The 17,909-nt window shown below is 36.1% G+C and overlaps 1 protein-coding gene across 1 annotated transcript; it reads right to left on the bottom strand.

Moving 5' to 3' along the window:
* Positions 1 to 117: 117 nt before the first annotated feature.
* On the bottom strand, positions 118 to 17,050 carry zgc:174164 (uncharacterized protein LOC570656 homolog). Its single transcript, XM_052610812.1, has 22 exons — positions 16,892 to 17,050; positions 16,279 to 16,388; positions 16,116 to 16,192; positions 15,956 to 16,031; positions 15,678 to 15,754; positions 11,716 to 11,899; positions 11,572 to 11,634; positions 11,415 to 11,486; positions 11,102 to 11,271; positions 9,504 to 9,594; positions 9,036 to 9,163; positions 7,391 to 7,562; positions 6,222 to 6,311; positions 5,815 to 6,010; positions 5,563 to 5,668; positions 3,961 to 4,144; positions 3,610 to 3,696; positions 3,309 to 3,414; positions 3,068 to 3,209; positions 2,346 to 2,442; positions 1,813 to 1,850; positions 118 to 726 (listed from the first exon to the last, which is right to left on the bottom strand). The coding sequence occupies exons 1-22, from the start codon at positions 16,947 to 16,949 to the stop codon at positions 669 to 671; spliced, it is 2,382 nt and encodes a 793-aa protein (XP_052466772.1). The 5' UTR covers positions 16,950 to 17,050; the 3' UTR covers positions 118 to 668.
* Between the last annotated feature and the right edge of the window lie 859 nt (positions 17,051 to 17,909).

Raw genomic sequence — 17,909 nt, 5'->3', positions numbered from 1 at the left:
GTGTTGCCTTAATATAATATGAAAAAGAGGAAAAGGAACACATTTCTTCTCGGTAAGCTTCATAACATACTTGAGATATTAAAAGTACAGTAGGTAAGCAAAAGGAGTGCAAAAGAATAACAGTTTAAAAATAGAACATACTTTATTATTTTCACTTTGACATACATATAAAATAGAGATTTATTGGGTAAAATTACAAATGTTACAGTTAAGATTGAAATCATAGTATTTTAAACGAGCTAATTTAACTAACAGAATAGAAATGTTGCATTAAAAAAGGAAAGCTTTATTCTAAATTTTACCTAATTGGAAAACTATTTCTAGTTTGCGGTCCTGAATCAATCCCTGAACTGAATTCAGGATTACGGAGCAGCTTGATCAAGGGGAAATTATTCCTTCAAAAGCAATAAATATTAGCAACCAAGTCATACTGTCATCACTTACTGTAGTAAAAGAAAGTGATGAATCTTTGTAAACATATTTTTAAATAATTATAAACACCATATGTTTCCCAACAAGTTCAGAAGAGCATTGGTCCTTCATCTGTTAAAATTCTAGAAAAGGAGATTACAATTCAGAGCAATCAGAGGTTTGCTGCAGACATCTTTGGAAAAGTGGGTCAAGTAAGAATACAATACGAGAAGCAACAACTGTGCAACATCACTCCTTCATACTGGTACTTGGGTCTGTCTGGGCGGGATCGGTCTGGGGACTCCTGGCCCTTGTCTGGAAGATTGAGAAGCAGGTCAGTTTAATCACGAGGAGTTATACACCAGTGTAATAAAAGAGATAGATTATGAAAAGAAAAGGGATTTTCAAATACAAGTACATGTGAACAAGATTCTAATACATTTTCTGAAGTAAATGGTGTTTGGCGTGCAAAACGTGCCACCATGATGTTCTAATTGTTATAGGCAAGTTGCTATGCATTTGCTACGATTTTCTGAGTGATTTGTAGCACAGAATTTTTGTTTTGTTTGTTACTGGCCCAAGTTTTTTATGATTTATATGGCTAGATACTGTACGTCTCCCCATTAAATGTTTTGGACCCACTTTATATTGTGTCTATAACTCCTGTTAATATAGTTTCTTTAACTGTGTTCTAACATGAAAAACTATTATTTGATAAAACATACTGTACATGCATGTTACTTTGTACTTAAATGTAAACAAAAACACCTAATTTTTTATATGGCAGGTGAAAATTGTTTCAATGCATTTCTGCCATAAATTAAAAAAAAAAAAAAAAAAAAAAAAAAAAAAAAAATCGCAATTTATCTTTTTTTTTCTTCCCAGAATTCTGAATTGTTTTTCTGATTTTATGTTGGAGCATGACATTAACTCCTCTTCTTGTCAGTACTATTAATAAAGTTGACGCGGTTTAACCATTTGCAATGTTTGATCACCTTTACTGTGCTGTAATATGTTTGTAGAATTCAAATAGGTCGGAAACATGTTGTGGTCTGCAACAAATCACATCTCTGGACTGGGTGTGCACTGTGGCGATTCAAGTGACACTGACGTGAAACTAGGCTTCATTCACCCCAGTGAAAAGCTGTCCGAATCATTCAACATCCTCTATATAGTTCCATTCACCATGCAGAAAATAGTGTGTGAACAAGTGACCAGTTTCAGACACTGTTTTATCCTCTTATTTATAATAAGCATTTAACTGGACAAAAAAAATCTGATCAGAAACTGAAGTGCACAATTAATGTAATCAAAATCATTTATCCATATTGATGGTATATATATATATATATATATATATATATATATATAGGCTGGGTTTGATTTTTCTAGTGTCCTTACCTTACGTGAGTCACTGAGGTATCCACTACATTAGGTGGCTGAAAGAAAAAAAATAAGTATCATAAAGAGTATCAGCAGAAGTTGACTTCCTAATAAACCTGTAAAACAATCCTTGGATGAAGTGTTATTTAGGCAGGGTGTTTTATTAGAGTAACTTCAGTGCTTTTTCAGGACATAATAGAATTGTGAAAATGAAAGCAAGGCATAATGAATGCATCAATAATTTCTGGCACACCTCTATATTATCAGCATACACAGATAAGCTCAGAACAGCTTTTTTGTGTCAGTGTATTTGTACCCCTTTTTCTATTGTTAGGGTCAGTTTTAAGGTTAGGGATAATTCAATTATTCTTAATTATTATTTTTCATCATTGGGAGTGGTTTGCTGCTTAAACCAGGGTTATTAACATTTAATTAAATGACAAAAACAAATGCTAAAAGTGAAAACAATATATATAAAAAAAGTTGAATTCAATACGATAATAAAAACTACAAAAGAATATCAATGATACTAAAATAACATTGGTTTGAACCTCTGTCATTGACTGTGGGGTTGGCACTCTTGTCGTTCTGCCGTTTGCTTCCACATTTGGCTTCACATTCGATGGACCATTTGTTGCATTCGCTGACCTGTCGAAAAATATTAATGTCAGAAGATTCGGCAATCATATTTAAACATTAAGTTTGTGTTTGTTAAACTGTCTCGGGGAATTCACCAGTTGTGCAATATTCCAATTACTGCACAGTCATTCTGTGTGTACATAAATTAAGTTAGCAATGTTTTTTTTAGCTCAAACATTCCTTGTTTCTATGCAACTGAGGCTCAGTACAGAATGTGCTTTCTGACGCAATTTCCATGACTTTATTATAGTTCCCACGGCAAGCACTCGTAATTATTTACCTGTACGTTTTCAAGTCATCACAAGGAAAAAGTTTGCTGGTCTAAAAATATTGCTGCTCGCTCTATTTTAGCTATTAATTAGGCACATTTCTGCCACATACCACACTGTTGGAACTAGAATTTGAGGAATCAGAACACAATTATAAACCGAATCAGAAAAATCTGACTTATGTTACATTTACAGTCAACTCAATATTCGGAATATTCTGTTAAATATCGGAATATTGATGCACAAGTAATCAGCCAATTTATTAATGAAATAAGCGATATTAAAACATTAAAGATTGAACAAAAGACATGAATTCCAATATTGAAATGATGACATGAAAACAAAAAGCATAATGATTGATTGACCTTGGGCGTTTGGAAGGACGGCACTTTACACAGCGGTTGAAACAGTCTCTTCTGAATATGTAGAGCAAAATGATTATTATGACCACCAAAATTGGCACCACCAGAAGAAAGAAGATCAAGAGTCCATCTCTCAGGGAGTAATCTATATGGAAAGGGTTTCAAAGGGATAATATAACCATTAAAATATGTTGGTGTGGGTTTTGTTTATTTAGAGAGTGAGACGGAATGAGTTTGCTCTTACCGATCTGCGCAGGGCCGCTGTCGATACTTCCTCCTCTGCCGCTTCTGTCACAGTTGGGTGGAGCCCAGCCATTGTTACAATGACAATGGAACTTATCATTACACACCTATGAGAAAACCACAACATTGAACGGCAGTTAGGACTGATGAACTGGTAATTTGGTGAAAAGTGGTTTCTACATGACCAGTTTTCAGAGGGGTTGAGAAGTGAGTGGGATAAAGAAGAAATAAGGATTGACCTGCATTGATGAATCAATCAGATTAACACCAGGAACATGGAAAAAAAGTATCAAATAACTTACTCCATTACTGCTGCAATTTCTCTGGGCGTCACATTTCTGACTCTGATCCAGAACTGAAGAATTCAAACATGTAAAGTCCAAACACGCCTGAGAGAAGGAAATATAAGACTCAACTGGTTGTTTAAAGGATAAAGATTATAATGAAATGAGAGTAAGTTCAAAAACATGTTGGATCCACAGTCCATTTCAAATCACAAATCTGTGTTGTAGTCATTCAAACGAACTGCCTGTTAACTTTCATTCAAAGTCATTGTATTTGCTTAAAATATGTCTGAACTGTTCTAATACAGGTAATATATGAACTTTGAGGCTCCACAATAAGCCAAAAAAAAGAATTACTTGTTTTCAAACCTTTCCAGAAGCGCAGACTGAGCCAGTTTTGACATAGGCCGGATCTGGCACATCTGGGCCCATGCCGAAGTCCGCATTCATGCAGGTGATTTTGTCTCCGTCAATTTTCACTACGCTCACCGTCGCTCCTGGGGGTGGGTGGTTGCTGTCGAATACACACTGGACTTTTCCACACATAGCATTTCTGTAAAAACGAGGAAGTATAAATTCACTCAGCTCTTAAGATGAACAAAAAAACAGAGCAACGTGAAACATTTTACAAGAACATATAGCAAACCACATCTTCCCAATTCAACATTCATTAATAAAAATAACTATAAAGTGACTATAAACAATAAAAAGTTCATAAACTCTAAACCAGTGTTTCTCAAACTTTTTCAGCCCAAGGACCACTTTCTCTTCCAATTTCTTTCTGAGGACCACCTAACAGAATCCCACTCTAACACGCCCCCAAAAACCAACAAAATAGGAAGGATAAGCTACATTTAAGTTTAATATGCAACTGTTTCAAGTCAAAAACTAATTATTCAAACACAAATGCAATGATATATTCAGAAATTATTATATTAATTTTTATCTCATTTGAAAATAAAAAACTGTGAGGTGTTTTTACTCATGTGTTGCTCAAGCTCATCACGTTTTCTCTCAAAAAAATGACACTGGTTTATCTGTACAATCTTTGTGCTTAGACTCTTATGCTTGAGTGTCGATGGTTCCATTGCTTCATTTGCCAATATTTCATAAACACAGTGAGGTCTAGGATCCTCAAGAAATCCAAACTTCATGTACTCATTGTGATATTTTCGATTAACTTTCTCGCATGGTTTTTCACATGCTGGTACGCGGGAGTGTGGTGGCCAGTGGCTGTGACTCTGTATCTTCGGTTCCGGCTTCAGTGGGCCTCTGTGGTGCTGTAGTTTTGCTGCATTCAGTGGATGCTTGTTCATTCAGTTGACGATTGACTCCTCTTTGGTTTAGCCACCGATCCATTTTTACGTTATTAAAACAGAATGGCAAGAACTGTTTCGCAAGTACATTAAAAGTGACGATTTTATAAACACTTGCCTAGTTTAGGTCATCTTTTCGCGGACCACTAGGGGGGGCGATGGCGGACCACTAGTGGTCCTCGGACCACACTTTAAGAATTACTGCTCTAAACCTTTCATCAAAACTACTGTTTTTCAATTAGAAGCTAATAACACAAATTTTGAATACAATACAAAGTGTCAAAATAAACATATGTTTTCTGAAAAATATTGGCTAAAACATAAGACCGTAGCTAAAATGTGTTTTGGTTTATGGTCAATAATATGCTGATATGCAATATATAATTTATTTAAAGCAAAATATGAAATTCAAAATGATGTGGGAACTATTTGAAAACTTAAAGTATACATGCGTGTACTTTGTTTCCTTTTATGGTACAATACCGCTAAAATGCAGCCAGCTGTAGCATAATTAAGTTTAACTAAATCTCAACGCCTTTTTTCAGAACTTTTCTCCGTTGGTTTGTAACAGTTAGCCTTGAATCAACCAACTGATCATTTTTAATAATGAAAAGCAAACATGCTTTGACTGATGAAAATTAAATGAGGTACTCACTGGACGTCACAAGGTTTCGCTGTAGTCCCAGAGTATCCACAGTTCCCAAACGGATTGCCAAGAGTATTAACATAACTAAAGCACTTATCATCTGCTTTAGTTGCCGCTGAATAGCCAGAGATACAGAGAAAACAAGCATGGTATAAAATTTGAAAAAGCTTGTCATTTGAAGGTTAACTGCATTCTGACAGACAGAAAGTGACATAAGATCACCCAGTATAAAAAGATAAAAATCAGACCAATGAGGAGTACCTGAGCCAAAAAGCTGTTTGCACTGGTAGTCAAATGTCTGGCAACGGCCCTCAAAGCAGAAGGCTGCATTATTGGCACACGGGAGGCCGTCCATCATGTAGAAATCTGACGGACAGAATGGAGTCGTTCCACCGCAGTATTCGGGCAGATCACATGGGTTGACGGACGGTCTGCAGGGTGTGCCGGCCACATTGATCTGCTCACAACAAACCAGTGTTGCACTGTTAAAAGGTCTTACTTCACTTGTTTTAAGAATAAACCTCATTAAAGTCTTGTTACTTCATTATTTCCATATACAAGATACATGTATCTTGAGAAGCAAAACTGGATTAATATTAATGTAGAAGAATGTAAAGATATTTGTACTGGACAAGAAGACAGTGTATGTGTGTGATTATGGGTCTAACCTGACAGTTTTCACAGCAGCTTCCCGTTGCACAGGCCGAGCCCTTAGTGAGGGTGCATGTAGCGGCATCACAACACTTATTATTGCACTCCTGCAACACACCAGTAACACTGCATTCAGTACAGCACTATAATTATATATATATATATATATATATATATATATATATATATATATATATATATATATATATATATATATATATATATATATATATATATATATATATATAAAATTGTTTTTCTAAATAAGATTAAAAGCCAGTGCACATGCAGTCCTAAGAGCACGTCTCAGAGCGCACACTCTTTCTATAGCAACCGGGACGCTTCTAACGGCAGCTGCAGTGCCGCACTTAAATAAATAAACTCAGAAGGTTGGGCTTCCGGCGATTCAGCGGCCATATCGAACGTTGCATTTTTCCCCATTTAAAACTATACCAGAGACATGTCTTGGGTATTCTATAGTCTTTGCTATAACTGAGCTTATAATACATGCGATAGTCATATACATGGTTGTAAAAAAGACAGACTTTGGGGCCGTTCACATATCGCGCCTAAAAACGCGTGGAAAACACTAGGCACGCTGCTTTTTTCCTTCTTTCCAAAGCGCTTGGGCAGAAGCGCTCCTGAGGTGTCTGCCTTTGCTAAGCAACCATGACGTGCTCTCTCCATGAAGATGCGGAAATTTCAGCAAAGGATAAATGGATTTGCAGCACTAAAAATCACTCGCAGTAGCGCTGCTACTAAATTTATTTCAAAATGGCAATCCATATACAGCTATGAACAGCTGTTCCTTCATTTTGTTTGAGTTTTCAACGTTGTCACGGGAAAGGATGAAGCTGATTGGTTAGTTCTTGTCACATGACCAGCGGTGCGCTTGCGGCTCTCTGAAAAGTTGAGATGTTTTTAACTCGATGCGGTGCGGACGCGCCTGGAAAAAAACAGGCGCGTGCAAAAGACGCGATATGTGAACAGCCCCATGAAAGGACCTGTGTGTCTACATAGACCACTTTATAAACTCATAGTAACTGGAAAAAAACATGGGAAATATAAATTTACAACTCACAATACTGCTATGGAAACAAAAAACAACAACAAAAAGCACAATTTGAGTTTAAATAAAATAATTATTTTGAGACTGAAGCTTTGACTGTGTACTGTTAAAACATACTTTCGGTGTGCCACAGTCACACTCTTCTCCACTCTCTAGAACGCCATTCCCACACCTGGGCACCGTGATGATGTTGTCTTGAGATGGCGGGTTCCTCAAACATGTCCCTCCACCTCTCTGAATCAAACTCTCGAAGTTCTTCTCACTGCAGCTACTGAATTTAGTCCCTCCTCTGTGTTCACACCCAAACACAACATCACACACATCAAGGACAGCAGGAAAGGTTTTATACAAGCCTCCTGTTTTTTTTCTGATAGAGGTCCACATGAAATGCTCTACACCCATTTGACTTTCATTATCAGATGTATTTCTAACAGATATTAAACCAGAAAGGCAGTAACAAGAGATCTGAGGAATTGAGATAAACTGGAAAGCAATGTTGCTCAAACTAATTTTGAAAGTGAAAGTGACGTGACATTCAGCCAAGTACGGTGACCCATACTCAGAATTCGTGCTCTGCATTTAACCCATCCGTAGTGCACACACACACACTGTGAACACACATCCGGAGCAGTGGGCAGCCATTTATGCTGCAGCGCATGGGGAGCACTTAGGGGTTCGATGCCTTGTTCAAGGGCACCTAAGTCGTGCTATTGAAGGTGGAACTGTACATGTACTCCCCCACCCCTGCTGGCCCGAGATTCGAACTCACAACCTTTCGATTGTAAGCCCGACTCTCTAAACATTAGCCCACTAAACTCCTAATTTGCTGCTCATTAACAGTTAGTGAGGTAGTTGTTAAGTTTAGGCATGGGGTAAGGGATCTAAAACACAGTCATACAGAATATGGTATATTTGCTTTATAAGTACTAATAAACAGCCTAAATGCATTCTAATAAGCAACTAGTTAATAGTAAGATTTGGTCCCTAAACCAAAGTGTTGCCCAAATTTTGCTGAGAGATTACAAAAGGCAAAAAATATTTTTAATAATAACCACAGATGAACTGTAAGACTAGAAATGTGTAACTAGTAAGTCTCAAACAAATTATATTTCGTGTTGAGTTATCATCATCACATTAAAATTTTATTTACATGATTTACAAAAGTCACAAAACTACAAAACTATGTTCTTTATATTATTACATGGGATTATTTTACATTATTATAATATATTATATTAAATATAATAAATATATTCAAATTATTTTCTACACTAAATGATTTAATATTTATTAAATAATTTATGTTATTTGTTATATTGTTGCTAACTATTCATTATTATTTGGAAAAACAACATCGAAACAATTAAAAGTAAAATGTGTAATTGCAAAACTATTTTGCATATTAACAACGGCCATTAGTATTTTATTTAAAAATGCCTTTTAACAAATGTTGCTGTTTAACAAATTTTAAAACGTAGAGAATTTCACTCAATTAATACATACATATTCATTAAATTCTGTCGGCATGTCATTCATAAACGTGTATGACTTTTCTTTCATGTCCCACAGAATAACATATATATATATATAATATATATAAATAAATAATACAGGAACAACAACGTGAGGGTGAGCAAAGGTTTTTTGCTTCCCAATCCACCACCCCCCACCCCCCCATGTTAAGATCTGTTTTTATGATTTAGATTCTGTTCACAATAGTTGCACTAAAGAGGAATATTATGAAACAACAGCAGCCACTAACCCGGCATAAGGTGCCATGATGCAGCTCCCATTACAGCTACAGCCAGTGATGTCATGACCCATTCCCAGGTTATGGCCCAGCTCATGAGCAATCACCGTAGAGAAATACTGCAGATTGTTGTTACTATACTGTGATGATATAACAGTGAAAAGCAAAGAAGAACATGACATTAGAGTCATTTTCCTGCATCTATTATATGCATTGAAATATATTTGCAGCATGTATATGAAAGCACAGACGATTAAAACAATAAAAATAAATAGATATAGGTTTGCTTTGGTCACATTTGAATTAATTGTTGCTTCCTTCAGGCAGCCAGTTCGCAAACACACCTTTCCATCAATAAAACATGCAGGTTTTAGATTACTGTCTTCAGAAAACATTCAGCCCTGAAGGCTTCAGAATACTTAAGAGCATTCTAAACTAGTCAAGTTTTTTTGATGACTGATGCAGTAAAAATGTTCTAACCACATTGATTCCTCCACCGCTGCTCACAGAGCACACAGTCCCTACGAAGGCCATACCAAGCACACCTCCAGGGTACGATCCGGATCGGCCCCTTTAAGAAACAGAGACACAGATCATGTTACCCCGAACATACACAGGTCTGATACCAATGACATCTGCTGTCATCTCTGAGAAGCAAGACAAAATACATTTAAATAGTAGACTACATTCTCAAACCGTAAATGTAATTTGGAGTAATTCTGGTAAATCCGTTCACATCAAGAAGATAACTAAGAAGATAAAGATCTAAATATCTGGAGAGTGGAGATAAGGGAAATCATTCTAATTTTAAAAGAACAGCACCCAAATCTATAACAATAATGGCACTTTGGAATATTTTCAGAACATTTTTACCAACTGTTGAACAATAAAACATTGACAGCCAATCAGAATGAACCTGACTTTAGTGCTTGTATATTTAAGGTGGCAAATGACTTAACTGCAACACACACTTATAATAAAAAGAATGTTATCATTGGCGGTGTGGTCTCTGATATAGCTATAGTTATTGTTAGTGTCTTTGGTTTAAACAGCCCTTGAGAGTTTATTTCAATTTTATATTCAACTAAAAACAAACATTCCCCTAAATCGTAATTTCTGTGCTACTAATGAAACTAAACAGAATTGCGATCTGTTTTGACTCTGCCTTTGTTTTGTCATTTAGACTTTTAGCTTTCCTTTTGTGATTCCCTGATTATTCTCACCCTTTCTGCGTCCAAAATCACTTGCTCTCCGAGTAGGTGCTTCCTTTGAACTATTGAAGTACTTACTGAAATAAGTACTTGAGGAACTTGAAGGCAAAACAAGTATGTTCTATTATTGTATTGTGTGTAGTATGCATGTAATCTGGACACACAACATTCATCATGTTGTCGTTGTCATGTGATCTACCAGCATCATCTACCAGCTCTCCTGTGACCTTCTCCTGTGAGCGTCATTTGGATGCACAATGCAGTACCTCATTGGTTACTTTTCATCTGCTGTTTTATGAATACTATGAATTCAGACATGGTTTTCATTCATCGTTTTATAGTAGGGAGGAACACATGTGTTTTGTAGTATGAATGTATTCATATTCTTGACATTTTCCAGGCCTCGCACACTTACTTCTTGCTGCGCAAATACTCTAAAGTACCCAAGGAAACAAATGTGGGAATTGAGGCAGGCCCAAAAGTTGAGTGGCTGGATTCAAGTATTGGTTATTTTAAAACAAAAATAAAATTTTGCATCTGAAAAGGGACATTTTTACAAATGCATATGCAATAAGGTCAGGCACAAAAACAAAAGTGCCTACACCTTTTCATTGCTATTTTTTCACTGAGTCTGATCCTGATAGTAGTTTTTTTTAATGTCAAAAGAGGGTTGGTGCTGTTGCCAGCTATTAGTAAACCTGGCCCTAAATGACAAAATAGTGCAAGCAGCATAACCGGGCTGGACATGACCACATCCAGTGGTGTGAGTTTGAAGAGGGATTTCTTTTAAGCTGACTAATGTCTTCAGGAAACAAGTGAACCAATATTTTATTGAAAAGAAAATAGTACATGTGACGGAGTACTTACACAATAAGCTGCCCCACATCATTCCTAAGTTGAGGTAACAGATATGTCTTTCTCCACTGCACAAAGTTGCCCAACACTTCCCCAGCATTGCCTTCCACACTAAACGGGTTTTCTTTGTCAAAAATCGTCATGCCAATCAGTGCTATCCGAATATTCAGCTGTTTGTAGTACTGGGGTGCACACAAAAAACAGGCACAAATATTTACAGTAATTACATCACTCTATAAACATCAGTCACAATAGGAACTACCCTGATTCTGGTTAGGGTTGGGCTCTTCTTAACAATAACCTTATCTGTAGCTATTATTCTTACCGTATCCAGCAAGTTAGCCAACTGGACCATCTCGTTACGCACGGCAGTTTTATCTTGGTTCTTAAAGACGAACTGAGAAACAAATAAACAAACCTTTCAGAACTACACAATGAAAATACTATTCCTAAAACACAGATTTCTAATGGCTAAAACTCACCCTTTGGTAGTCCACTACTAATGCCAACTCCACATATTTGGTCTGAGGTAGGTTTCGTTTTTTCTGCGGATTCAGTAGATTAAATTAAATGTTGAAAGTGTTTTTGCAACAATGTTGATAAGACAACAAGACATATTTTCCAACCCGTAAAAACATAGACATGTCAGCGGAATGGGAGTGGTCCTCGCTGAAAGACGTTTCATTGGCCAGTCCACAAACAAATGGCTCTGACAGACTGTCCTTCAACAGGAAGAGGATGTGATCATTGTCATTTGAGTCCAAGATGGGTTCCAGCCCATAGCCATCATTACCAATGAATATGATCCCCCTGAAACACAGTGTACAATGGGACACCAAGTTACAACCTAATATTTGAGAGACTCCAAAAACATGACAAGCTAACAGTACGAATGCTGTTACTAGGGCTGTGCGATATGGACAAAAAAAAAAAAAACTATCACGATTTTTTTTTATCAATTTTGCAATTTCGATTTTAATCACAATTTTGACACACACAGTTACAGTCATAAATGTATTCAGTATAAATTTGAAACATATTTCCAAAAGAAAACCAATGAGAGCTTTATCAAAAAGTTGTAACATGTCTCTAGAACAGACATAAGTCAAAATAATCACTAAGTAAAGATGTCAAACTAAATGTCTAGACATATGGCATAAAACAATAATAAAAATAATAAAAAAACCTGTGTTCAGGGATTTATTTATTTATTTTTTGTCATGCATTGGTCATAGAGCTCATTGTAGCAGTGCCTCAGGTGTTATATGTTTTGCCCAATATATTTATTGCCCAAGGTTCACACGTACTCCGTCTGCAGTGGGTATACAGTAAGTTATGTGTACGCGATTCAGAAGCAGCAACGAGAGCGCATTATTGTAAGGCGAAAGCACATTAAAATCATTTTTAGATTTTCTTTGCTCTGTTAACAAAACCAGATGCGCGTGCTCAGATCATATTAAATCTTTTTGCACCTTTCTATTTATAACCTTTCCTGTTCTCATCTTTTTACTGCGTGCAGTGTGAACGTTATGATCCGTTAACATGGGCTCAAAAAAAAACAGGCAATGTGTGAACCTGGAGTTAGGCATATGTCCAGTCTGCTCTGTTCTCACGCTCCACTTAGGCGCGCTGCATCCTGATTGGTTCAGTTAACATACTGCGGGAGGCCGGGGCCACAGAAAATCATGCTATGAAGCGATTTAGAAATCGTGCACACTCAAATCGCGATTTTATTTCGATTTCAATTAATCGCACAGCCCTAGCTGTAACTACTCTTATGAAAAGTGGTATATTTAAAGGAGTGTCTATTTACATTAAGTGCAAATAACCCATCTTGTTGGCAAAGCTCTGCCAACCATTACCTGCTTGAGCAAGACAAAATTAAAACCTGGTAACAGGTGCTTGGAGAATAAAAGTGCAGAATGTGTAGAGTTTCATTGCCAAAATTTTGTAGATGAAATTCAGTGATTTCAGCATCGACAGATTTTGTTAGTGTTCGAGTTGGTCATACAAATATGCTGCATTCAACAACAGAAAGCAGCTGAAACTGACTTCTGTGTGAGATGTGCTTCTTACGTCACTATACTACTGGCTATGTGCCTTTTTTGCCCATGAACCCTCACCGAACGTTTTGCAAATGGGACCGTGCAGGGGTTTTTTCTGATTCCAATAAGGATATGAATATTTTAGGTTCCAATTAGAGAGCATCCTTTAATGATTTTTAGAAATACAATTATATACCTAATGTTTTTACAGTTCACTAACATAAAAATTTGGCATGCAGTGAATTTTGCATTTACTGTCTCTCGTAATAGCATGCACATAAATGGAAGTCAGTGGAATGAAAAGTGACTGTCTCTTTAGTACAAACAGTATGTAGCCACTACTGAAAAAAAAATGTTGTTTTGACTTTAAAATTGCATATATCTCGTTATACTTACATTGTTCACATTTTCACTAAAAACAACTTTTTTGATTAGATCAAATCCTTTACACATCCTCCATTGCATTACCAGTATTTGTGTTAAAGATGTTCACAGATTTTTCATAAACTAAAATGTTCTCACTGGTTTACACACTGTTGAAGTACAACCTCTGTCAGTTATTTATTAAGAGTGTTTTATATCTACACACAGAAACACTTCTTTTAATTAGATCAGATAAACAGATTAAAATAAATTAAAGGGAAAATGTCAAGTTCAATTCTGATTATTTCTTATCATACAACATTGATCAAACAGATATTAAGTACGGTATAGTACCTTTTTACAAAACAAAATGGTTAATACTTAACAGTTTAGGTGCAAGAAGTCTTATACATTTCTAAAGAGCTTCTCAAAAGAACTATCAGTGTTTGCCTAGCAAAATAAAGACTAGTCTTAATGTTTTAGGGAAGCTTAGATGTTAGGTTATACAGAAGAAACCAACACAAAACACAATGATCTGTTTGCAGACGAATCACCATTGAGTATGCAAATAAATTGAATAGGAAAGCAGTTATATACAAAATATAACAAATTTCAACTGTGCCTGCTAGCTGAAGTGGTCATATGATGTTGCTAAAAAGAACATTATTTTGTGTATTTGGTGTAATTCAATGCGTTTATGTGGTTTAAAGGGTTAGTTCACCTAAAAATGAACATTATGTCATTAATAACTCACCCTCATGTCGTTCCATACCCGTAAGACCTCCGTTCATCTTCGCAACACAGTTAAAGATATTTTAGATTTAGTCCGAGAGCTTTCTGTCCCTCCATTGTAAATGTATGTACGGTATACTGTCCATGTCCATAAAAAGGTAAGAAAAACATAAAGTAGTCCATGTGACATCAGAGGGTCAGTTAATTAGTCAAGTTGTTGAAAATACATTTTGGTCCAAAAACAACAATTTTATTCACCATTGTCTTCTCTTCCGGGTCTGTTGTGAGTGCGACTGGTGTTACAGTTGACGTACGACGCTGCCGATGTGTTATCTTTGTTATTGGGCGCACCAGAAAACGCGTCAGCAGCGTCGTGGACACGCTCACAACAGACCTGGAAGAGAAGACAATACTGAAGTCATAATTTTTGTTCTTTTTGGACCAAAATTTATTTTCGATGCTTCAACAAATTCTAACTGACCCAGTGATGTCACCTGGACTACTTTGATGATGTTTTCTAACAGGTTTGGAACGACATGAGGGTAAGTCATTAATGACATAATTTTCATTTTTGGGTGAACTATCCCTTTAAGGTTCAAAAACACATTATTTTCCACATTTTATACATTATTACCGCCTTTCTGAAATGCATCAGGTTTACACTTATTGGTCAGCTATCCAGTGCATTGTGATTGCCCGAATATCTCAAGCGTGTGAGGAAATGTTATGCCCCTTAACATACTGTGATGCCGTCTCCCAGCAGAATGAGACAAAACCAATGAAACCCATTACAAACAAGCCAGTGGGGACATAATTACTTATCTTTTTACGAGTTGCATATCACGCTGCGTAAACATAAAACCATGTCTGCATTTATGATCTGAGAAACGACAAACAAGCTACTCTACACTGTTCAAAACTCTTGTTTGAATCATCATTGGCAAATTCTTTAAATATGTAAACGTACTTACAGACTGTGAGTCAGAAGCGCCAGACTGTCCTTATGACTTCTTTATTTGCATGAACATTTTGGCGGCAGTATGCAAATCAAGCGTGTTAGAATGAGCCGTTTTAATGGGGCGTGGTTGACTCTTAACTTTAATAAAGAATATCTCTTTGGATTTGAGGCTTTAGTCTTTGCAACTTTACAGATCTTCTTTATGCACCAACACTCCACTCCAAAGAAAAAGGAAAAAAAAATGTATAGCATCATATGACCCCTTTAAAGCAGAATAATTTTTGGATGCTCAAAAATACTTTCTAATTTTTATTTCATTTGCAAATGTGAAAATTGTAGAGAAGAAAAACAAAAAGAGGAATTTTAATACAGAGAAGTTGCGACTGTAATAACTTTCATTAATTCAGTGTAAAAAAAAAAAAATTACATGGCACCCAGCTAACAAGAAAGACTGCATTTTAGGCACTGAAAGTGTAAGTAACATGCTTACCTGAGACCTTCACAGGTACTGAGAGCTACGAGAGAGTCTTCATAATCCTCCACATGTCCTTGATAGTAACAATTTTCCTAAACAAAACCACCAGCATTACAGCAGCTTATGTCAAGGTTAATGTGTTGGTTAATGGTTTACATAAAAATACCAAATAATATATTAATTATTTAGCATACGATAACCATTTCCTCATTCCAAAACATGTAAAGTATGTGGTGGGCAGGATTTATTTTACAGTTTACAACTCAAAAAAAAAAAAAAAGACAAATTCTCACCAGTGTTTCTGGGTGTACTTTCCCTTTCCCCAGTACATCATGAGACAACACAACAAAGTTCTTCGATAAAAAATGTCTGGGAGAATAAGAAATCAAATTACAATTTTAAATCATTAAACAAGACAAATTCTTTCAGGCAAACTCCTTCTAAAGTTCTTACGTGTTCTTTGTCAGATGCAGCACACGTTCATGGCCGTCAATCCTGACGGAGTATGTAATGCTATCAGCATGTCTATCCTGAAATCAAACACATCATTTTCAAATATGGAGAAATCAACATCTTAACTCAACGTACTTCCAGAACTGTTGATAGTGCTTTATACCTGTGCAGGTGTGTGTGAGGGGTCTGCATGCCTCCTCCAGCGCTCATGAACCAGCTGAGGTTTGACCACATCATACTTCTTCAAATGTGAAGTCTGGTCTGTGTACTGGACTATGAAAGCATATACCAAAAGAAGCAAATAAATACAACTGAAAGAATATGTGAATAACTATTTATATATAGGAGTTTAATCATTTGCAGGAATGAGTTTTGTTCAAATTAAGTATAAATGTGTATCTTCAATATCTATGTTAATCGATATGCATATAGATATCTACGTTTATCTATGTTTATATACCGTTTTTGTGATTTAATGTATTGGACTACACGGTTTTGATAATAAAAGATATAAACCGTTCTGTTTTTATGAACAAAAGTCTAATATTCTATCTAATATTCATCTAATTTAACCTACTTCGATTAAGTTTTGATGCTATCTATTATCAAGTTTTTTCCTTGTATGATTGACACAGCACAGTACTTTAGAGGCGTTTACACTAACTGTGTGGTTTGCTGTGGGTGAAACACGACGATTCCTTATGTCCTCCTCCACTTCGTGTAAATAATGTCATGTCTAAGAAAACATCAAACATAAATGAGTGGATTTGTCTTACCTGCGAAAATCTCGAAGTTTGGGATAATGAGGATGAAGAAGAAAAAGTGTCGCGTCATGATGTTTCTCAGGACTGACGCTTGGTCTCAGTTGAGGTGAACGCGAGCGAGGGGCGTGCACGAGCAGTCAGACAGGTGGAACGACATTCTCTGTCCGGCCCGTGTGACTGTTCGTTCACAGATATTTATATATTTTATATTTATAGATAAACGTATCGGTTTATTTATTCCATAAGCAGTTTATAAAGTATGTCAATATGAGTGCGAAATAAAATAAATCAATAAAAATAAATAAATGAAAGGATGAGTACATAAATAAATTTATAAATTGTATATGTGATCTATAGTATCTTAAAATTACATTGGCCTAATTAAGTCTAGTAAGAAACTGTATTTTTTTTTTTTTATGTTTCACCCATAGACTATAAAAAGGGGTTGTACCTGATTGTGTTCAAGGTGACACAAAGCCTCCAGGGGGCGCTCGAGGTTCATACTGAGTCGCATGAAAAGCATTCACATTAATATTGAATTGCCCAACCCTGTTCCTGGAAATCTTCCTACCTTTCCAACCCTAAACAAAAAAACACCTGTCTATAATTATCAGGTGCTCCTTCAGTTCAGATCCTAATTAGCTGGTTCATCGGTGTTTGATCAGGGTTAGAGCAGGGCCCGTATTCATAAAGAATCTTAATGCAAAAAGTAGCTCCTAGTGACCAAAATTCTAAGAAAATTCTTAGAAATGTGGGCGTTTACTCTTAAAATTAAAGAAAAAATCATAGTAAAGAAAAAAGTAATTCAGAAAGCATCTTAACCCTTAAAAGACGTCTTAATGTCAAACTTGTTAGGAGCACAGACGAGGGCCCATGTTCACAAAGAATCTTAATGCAAAAAGTAGCTTCTAGTGACAAAATTCTAAGAAAATTCTTAGAAAGCTGGGCCCGTATTCATAAAGAATCTTAATGCAAAAAGTAGCTCCTAGTGACAAAATTCTAAGAAAATTCTTAGAAATGTGGGCGTTTA

This window comes from Carassius gibelio, chromosome A12 (assembly GCF_023724105.1).
Source record: "Carassius gibelio isolate Cgi1373 ecotype wild population from Czech Republic chromosome A12, carGib1.2-hapl.c, whole genome shotgun sequence".
Taxonomy (NCBI): Eukaryota; Metazoa; Chordata; class Actinopteri; order Cypriniformes; family Cyprinidae; genus Carassius; species Carassius gibelio.
The sequence above is the reverse complement of the archived record's forward strand: the minus strand, read 5'-3'. Positions and strand labels throughout refer to the sequence as shown.